The sequence below is a fragment of the Rhagoletis pomonella genome, unplaced genomic scaffold, assembly GCF_013731165.1.
Source record: "Rhagoletis pomonella isolate Grant_MI unplaced genomic scaffold, Rhpom_1.0 Rhpom_scaffold_03224, whole genome shotgun sequence".
Taxonomy (NCBI): Eukaryota; Metazoa; Arthropoda; class Insecta; order Diptera; family Tephritidae; genus Rhagoletis; species Rhagoletis pomonella.
The window spans coordinates 10,568-17,433 of NW_023461777.1; the positions used below are offsets into that span (position 1 = coordinate 10,568).

The 6,866-nt window shown below is 33.7% G+C and overlaps 1 protein-coding gene across 2 annotated transcripts; it reads left to right on the forward strand.

Annotated features, from left to right (window-relative positions):
* The first annotated feature begins 953 nt into the window (after nt 1–953).
* Nucleotides 954–6,659, forward strand: LOC118754033. Of its 2 annotated transcripts, XM_036488902.1 has the most exons (4): nt 954–1,207; nt 1,362–1,543; nt 1,616–1,998; nt 6,378–6,659. In XM_036488902.1, the coding sequence occupies exons 1-4, from the start codon at nt 1,197–1,199 to the stop codon at nt 6,585–6,587; spliced, it is 786 nt and encodes a 261-aa protein (XP_036344795.1). In that variant the 5' UTR covers nt 954–1,196; the 3' UTR covers nt 6,588–6,659. The 2 variants fall into 2 exon arrangements, with proteins under 2 accessions (XP_036344795.1, XP_036344794.1); XM_036488901.1 differs by having other exon boundaries at nt 956–1,207; nt 1,362–1,998.
* The last annotated feature ends 207 nt before the right edge of the window (nt 6,660–6,866 follow it).

Genomic DNA, 6,866 nt, shown 5'->3' on the forward strand with positions numbered 1-6,866 from the left:
ACTCACTCATACAACCACAGTCACCCCAAGGAAAAGCTGTCGTTACAACACCGTGCATTACCGGCCGTCTTCTCGTGCTGAAAATCTCGCTTGCGTGACAGTAGCTACACACGACGAGCATATCCGCGCTCATGTGCACCAACATGCTGGCTGTCGTTTGCTACAAACGGCGAGCGGCTCATAAGTGATTTTGTACTCAAAGCGTAAACATGGAAAGGAAAGACGCGGATGATGCAATTGAAATGCTTATGACTTAGGGTTTTTTATGTATGTGTTACTTAAATTTATTTATATTTTACTTATATGTATGTACATACATATACATATAGTAATTTAGCCTCATTTATCAAAAATTCAATTAACGCACATGGCTTGGATGCATTTATCCGCGATGTGAACACTGCAAGCATCAACACAAAATGAGGTTGTTGTTTTTGTTTCCAATGCGATGCTCGCAAACCACGCTACAAACGACGAGCATGCTCGCTGAAAATCAAAATTTTTTGATTTTTGGCGAGCATGCGCGCAAACCGCCCTACAAACGACGAGCATGACCCGCAAGCCGCGCATGTGCGCGGATATGCTCGTCGTGTGTAGCTACTGTGACGAAGCATGCGAGATCCCGCACGTGTAGACCGCAAAAAGTACTAAGCATACTTTTTCTCGCATCCCGAGCGAATGGCGAGATCTCGTACGCCTTCAACTATTATTTTTGTTGTTTGGCATTCTTTAGAGTAGAAACATCGTTTATTTCGGTGGAAAATACAAATTTTGTACTGAAAGGCTCCATCCTTCTTTTTTGGCGACATTTTATAAATGAGAAAGTATGCTGTCAAATGCCCAGTCAAAAAACTTTATCTCGCATACGAGAGAAAAAAGCAGAATGCAAGCGAGATTTGCACGCTTGTGAAGACGGCCGGTTATAACCTCATAAATAGCCAGAAACCATAGATATTGCTATCGATGGTTTCCGATTTCTAATCTCTATTAACATCCAGCCTTTTATTAAAATGCATTCAATTTTATTGTGTCACAATTCTAAAGTTAAAAATACATATATAGCAAATTTTTCTGTTCTGGATATAATAGACAAACGCTCATTGAGAACTCCAAACATGTTCGTTAAGTGTTCGTTTAAAAATACTGTGAATTACTTGCGTCGTTGGTGACAAAATTATAATGAAATCGCTCTTAACATGTACTTGATGTTGGTTATTAAGTATTTGATTATTTTCTTTATTGCGGCTGTCGAACTGCAATGCTCTAACAAGTGAAAAATAATTTACACATGTTGAAAATTACTTCAAAGTACTAGTGTTTGCAGCTTTAATAAATTAAATATCAATATTTTCGCTATTAAGTTTTCTTGCGTCAAGCGGTGTGGTCAAAACTTGTGCAAAAATATTGGAGCCCTTAATTTGGATACAAACCGCAATAATACAAAAGTTTGCAGTCCATGCTCAACTAAGTTGCGTAAACATGTCTTTAAAATCGATTGCATATGCCTGTGGAGCCACTGACAGCGCGAACCTATCTAATCAAAGTAATGTTTTTAAAGTAAAATATCCCTTCACGAAACCTGTAACCCAAAACATTCTTGCGAATCTGATATCAGGGTTAAGCATGCCGTTTTGTAAGGACGTAAATAAAAAGCCAAATAACGCCACGTCGATTCTCCTTGCAAGCGATGAAGGAATAGTATCGGACGAGCATCCAATAAATCTTAGCTGCCCCTACAGGAGACAACGCCAGCGTACTATTTCTGAAAATAGTGATGACATTTGCTTCTTGGAAGATGAAAGCAATAATCATAAATGTGATTTCTCACCAACCTATTATGCAGAAGATGATGATTATGACTTGGACGATACAGATTCAGAAGACGAAGGCTGCACCAGTACCCGCAATCCTCATGCTGAAAAACAAGATATAAATCACAGTTTAGAAGCGAATGTTGCAATAGGCAACGGTATAAAAATTGACGGAAATATTAAAAAAGTAAGTCGCAATTTTTTCAATATTTAAAATGTTAAACAAAATATGAAAGTGGCAGTTTATATCATGGTATATACCATGATACAAAAAAGAAGGTAGTTTCAATAAACAACTTTTGACGGATAATAAAATTTTTTGAAGTTTCATAAATTGTGAGTATTATCAACGGCCTTGCCACTTTGATAATATTAAAACAATAAATCGGAGTATTTTCTTTCCCATATTTATACCAATGTAATAACATTTCAAATCAAAAACCATTATTAGTGCTTGGTACTTTTTTTTACTTACGTGGTTTGGCTGCAATTTAGTTTGGCATCCCCGGAGTTCCGCATTAAGGTAGCTATGGAACGATAGAGGGAGTTCTCCTGATTGCAAATATATACACTTTTAGCCGCAGCAGGCTTCTAGTTTTTAAGTTATTTGTTGTTAAAGTTTGTCAATTGAACTAACCTCTCGGCGCTATTTCACACAATAAACACTTTATTTATGTGCACACTTCGGCAAAATAGTTGCATTAAAACCCCGGCCTGCGATTTCCACTTTAATATACAATTCTTAATTAATTAATTAAGTAAAACGCGTTTATAAATGTCTTCACAAACGTTTGCACATTTCACAAACAAGCAGAAATAACAATGGCTGACAGTAACACAAAATGTATGCTACCATACGTTAAAAAAATACACAAATAAGTGCGTATAATTAGGAAGTATAAGTGTACATATATTGCTCTTATTAAAAATAATAATATTAGGATCGATAGGGGTCTTACTCCTGATCATAACGGTATTATTTTTTTCGGGTGGAAATAATATTTACTGGTGTTATTGTAGTTCAAATAACACAAATGTAGAAAACGTACATCGTTAATTTGATAAATAATGAAAATTTTTAATAAAAAATCGCGCGATTTTTTATTAAAAATTTTCGCCTGCGGCGCTTTTTCCATAAAAATCAGTACTTCGATAAATAATGAAAATTTTTAATAAAAAACCGTGCGATTTTTTATTAAAAATTTTTGCCTGCAGCGCTTTTTCCATAAAAATCAATACTTCGATAAATAATAAAAATTTTTAATAAAAAATTGCGCGATTTTTTATTACAAATTTTCGCGTGCGGCGCTTTTTCCATAACAATCAATACTTGATAAATAATGAAAATTTTTAATAAAAAATCGCGCGATTTTTTATTAAAAATTTTCGCCTGCGGCGCTTGTCAATTTTTTTTTTTATTGGGGGTATTTAACCCCATACCCTCCTTTACTACTAATTCAACGCTGAGCAGGAAAATGGGTACGATAAAAACTATTCTCTTTTATTGTTATTTTCTTAGATGTGGCTGCACTCTTCTAATGTCAGTGTGAAACCATGGTTGAATCAACGGTTCTGTATTCACAATGTGCGTATACATATATAAGTGCGTGATAATTATTAAAACTTACTTAATTTACTAAAAATACATCATAAATGTAAAAAGTATGTTTACATTTCATTGTGCGGGGTTTTAATGCAGCTATTTTTCCAAAGTGTCTACATAAATATAGTGTTTATTGTGTGAAATAGCGCCGAGAGGTTAGTTCAATTTACAAACTTTAACAACAAATAACTTAAAAACTATAAGCCTCCTGCGGCTAAAAGTATATATATTTGCAATCAGGAGAACTCCCCCTACCCCCCCATAGCCACCTTTTTTTTGTACGCGGGGGATGCCAAACTAAAATTTTCCCATTTTTTTTTTTTGTAAAAGTAAACAAAAATGTATGAAAATGAGTGAAGTTTAGTGAAGTTATTGAACATATATGAAAAGAGGGCTGCATGACCATCCGTCACCTCTCGAATTCAAGTACAGATTTCGATCATACCTTCTAGGTAATTTTTTAACCACTTAAAGAAATTATTGTTGTCATAAAGATTCTAAAATGTATTCATGAACTTTATTAGGGCGAAACGAAACTATTTTGAGCACGGAAACAAATGTTGAGTCTTCAAGTGAAGTAATGTTAAAATTTGAAGAGGAGTTGCTCAGTGAAAATGTTTTCAAACCACTTAACGATATTGAAATATCCGCAGAAGAAGAACTCGAGGTAAACTCCTTACCCTTTCGTTTTTATTTGATTTCTAATTTTTTTAAGTAGCTCGCAGAAGAGCATGAAGCAGAAGATTTCATCAGTCCACTCAAAGATGTGGAATATGATGGACTTGAAAATTTTGCCGGCTACATAATTTCGAAAATGGGGTTGACAAAACTAGGCTTCAGGACGCATGTAGAAAGTGATCAAAATTATACGTATGTTAACTGTTTATCGGAGGGCGGTCTGTACAAGCCTAATTCAAGTTTTTTGCATACATTGGAAATTTTGAATTCAAAATTTGTTGAAATTAATGGTGATTCGCTAACCACAAAGCCAAAATTTTTGCAAAATCTGATGAGAAATTTAAAAGTAAATTTGGACCAAAATATTATAAAAAGATTTTATTTGGGAAGAACATTCTTTAGAATTCGATTTTTAAATCGCAAGATTAAAGAAACGAAAATTGTATATCAAAATAAGAAAATGAAAAAAATAACAACATAATGCACTAATGGTTTTTATTATAAAATAAAAAGAATAATTACAATGTAACAGTTTACATTTTATATATTTTTAATAAGAGGGGCAAACCACGTAAGTAAAAAAATATCAAGTACTTATTGTGAGTTTTGATTTGAAATATTCTCACATTGGTAAAAATATGGGAAAGAAAATACTCCGATGTATTGTTTTAATATTATCAAAGTGGCAAGGCCGTTGATAATACTGACAATTTATGAAACTTCAAAAAATTTTATTATCCGTCAAAAGTCTTCTTTTTTGTATCATGGTATATACCATGGTGGAATAATAACAAGGTGTTGTCAGTAGCGACGTGTTTGTTGTGATTTTGACAAGATCGGCATGCTTATTTTCAGTGCTGTCGATCTTAATTTTTATATTAATATTCGTTGGGAAATAGTATCTAAAATACTCCTTTTTAGTAATTCGTTTTATCGCGATATTTAAAGAACTTGGTGTTTTCGGAACAATATTAATATTTAGAATTGCTGGATTTGTATAATTTTTGTCCGCAAAAAGTAAAAAATAAAAGACATCGTGGTTATCAATGGAAAAAACGTACACAAAAATCGTATGGAAAGGCGATTTTTTATATTAAATATCTTTTGCTGCATTGTCATAATATCGAGCCAAATGGACTACTGATACACTAGAATAGAGCGGCAGCATGTTTAAATTATGATTGTGCTTATATTATCGATATTTATGTGTTTTAATCTATATGTCAGCCGCTGTGGTGTAGTAGTAAGCAGTGCGCGCTTCCACACCGCAACACCTGGGTTCAAGCCCTGGTCAAAGCAACATCGCAAAAAATATAGAAAAAAGTTTTTTTCTTAACAGCGGTCGTCCTTCGGCAGGCAATGGCAAACCTCCGAGTGCTTTTCTGCCATGAAAAACAGCTTCTCATAAAAATACAATCGCCGTTCGGAGTCGGCGTAAAACTGTAGGTCCCTCCGCTTTGTGTGACAACATCAAGGCGCACGCCACAAGTCGGAGGAGAAGCTCGGCCAAACACTAACATATGTGTAAGCGCCAATCTATTGTTATTATTAATCTATTTAAAAAATCATTTACAGTTTTATAGGAAATTGCCTTATTTACAATATATGTCCAAGCTGTGTGCAACTGACGATACAAACATATATTCAGGCTTATAAGCCTGTAATTAAACATTTTTCTACATTTAATTTGAAATAGTATGCACGAACGGATTAAAAGTAGTAAATAATTAGTACTTTTTCTACTACTTTAAAATGCGTGACCGGAATAGACCTGCCGAAAAAGTGAGGTTAAGTTACTGACAACACCTTGTTATTATTACACCATGGACTTATCATTAATTTTTTAGAAATTTTGTAGTTGAAGGAGTCGTTCATTTTCACAATATAAAATAATGTTCGATATTTTTTTTAAATGGGGAAAATGAGCGACACCTTCCACAAAAAATTTGCCAAAAATAATGGGTAAGTCTTAGCTACCTATGACTTGCACTTTATTATACTAAAATTAAATGGTCTAAAAAGCTGCATATTAAACCTTTTCCTAAAGAGTGTAATTAAAAAGTTCTATATTTTTATGGACATTTACTTAAAAAAGAATAACTCCCCACAAAAAAAATGTTGCCGATACGTGGCACAGGAGTTGGGATATTTAGAAAACCCGTATTTATAGTCTGTAGGAATTGTAGCTCCGTAGACTGAATAAACTAATAAATAAATTAATTAAAAATCTTTTTGCTGCGTTATCTGTTCTCTGCTAACTTATAACTCCTTATTTTTTATTTCAGGTTCGCTTTAACCTTAATCCAGAGGTCCATACGATGTACGCATGGAGTTTTGCTTACAAATCCGCAAGAAAGGGGCATTGGGAAAGTCTTGCCCGTGACCGAGATCGTTTTCGCAAACGAATTGAGAATACATCCAAATATTTGAATCCAATTTTAAGACCTGAACATCGTAGTTTTATATATAATACTAGGTTTAGTAATGATGTGTAGATTTTTGGCTAAGTAGAATGTATTAGAGACCGTAAATAAAAGTTATTTTCAAATTTTGGAATCAAAAAGACACATTGAACAAATTTTCCGACCACCTTTTTCAAAGATACCGTTAGAATCGTATCTTATTGTATATTATGGTTCCTGCATCCTTTTTAAGATTCTGAGTTATTACCTTTGCAAAAGATACCGATTGTTTTTACCTTTTATTTTTGAGGTAAAAAGAAGAGGCACGGTTTGCCTGATATTTTTTGAGCAGGAAGTAATAGGTAGTGTTCG

Excerpts from the sequence above, each read along its gene's own strand:
- LOC118754033 (XM_036488901.1), top strand. Across the intron at positions 1,999-6,377 it reads TTGACGGAAATATTAAAAAA|GTTCGCTTTAACCTTAATCC; the intron begins GTAAGTCGCAAT and ends TTTTTATTTCAG.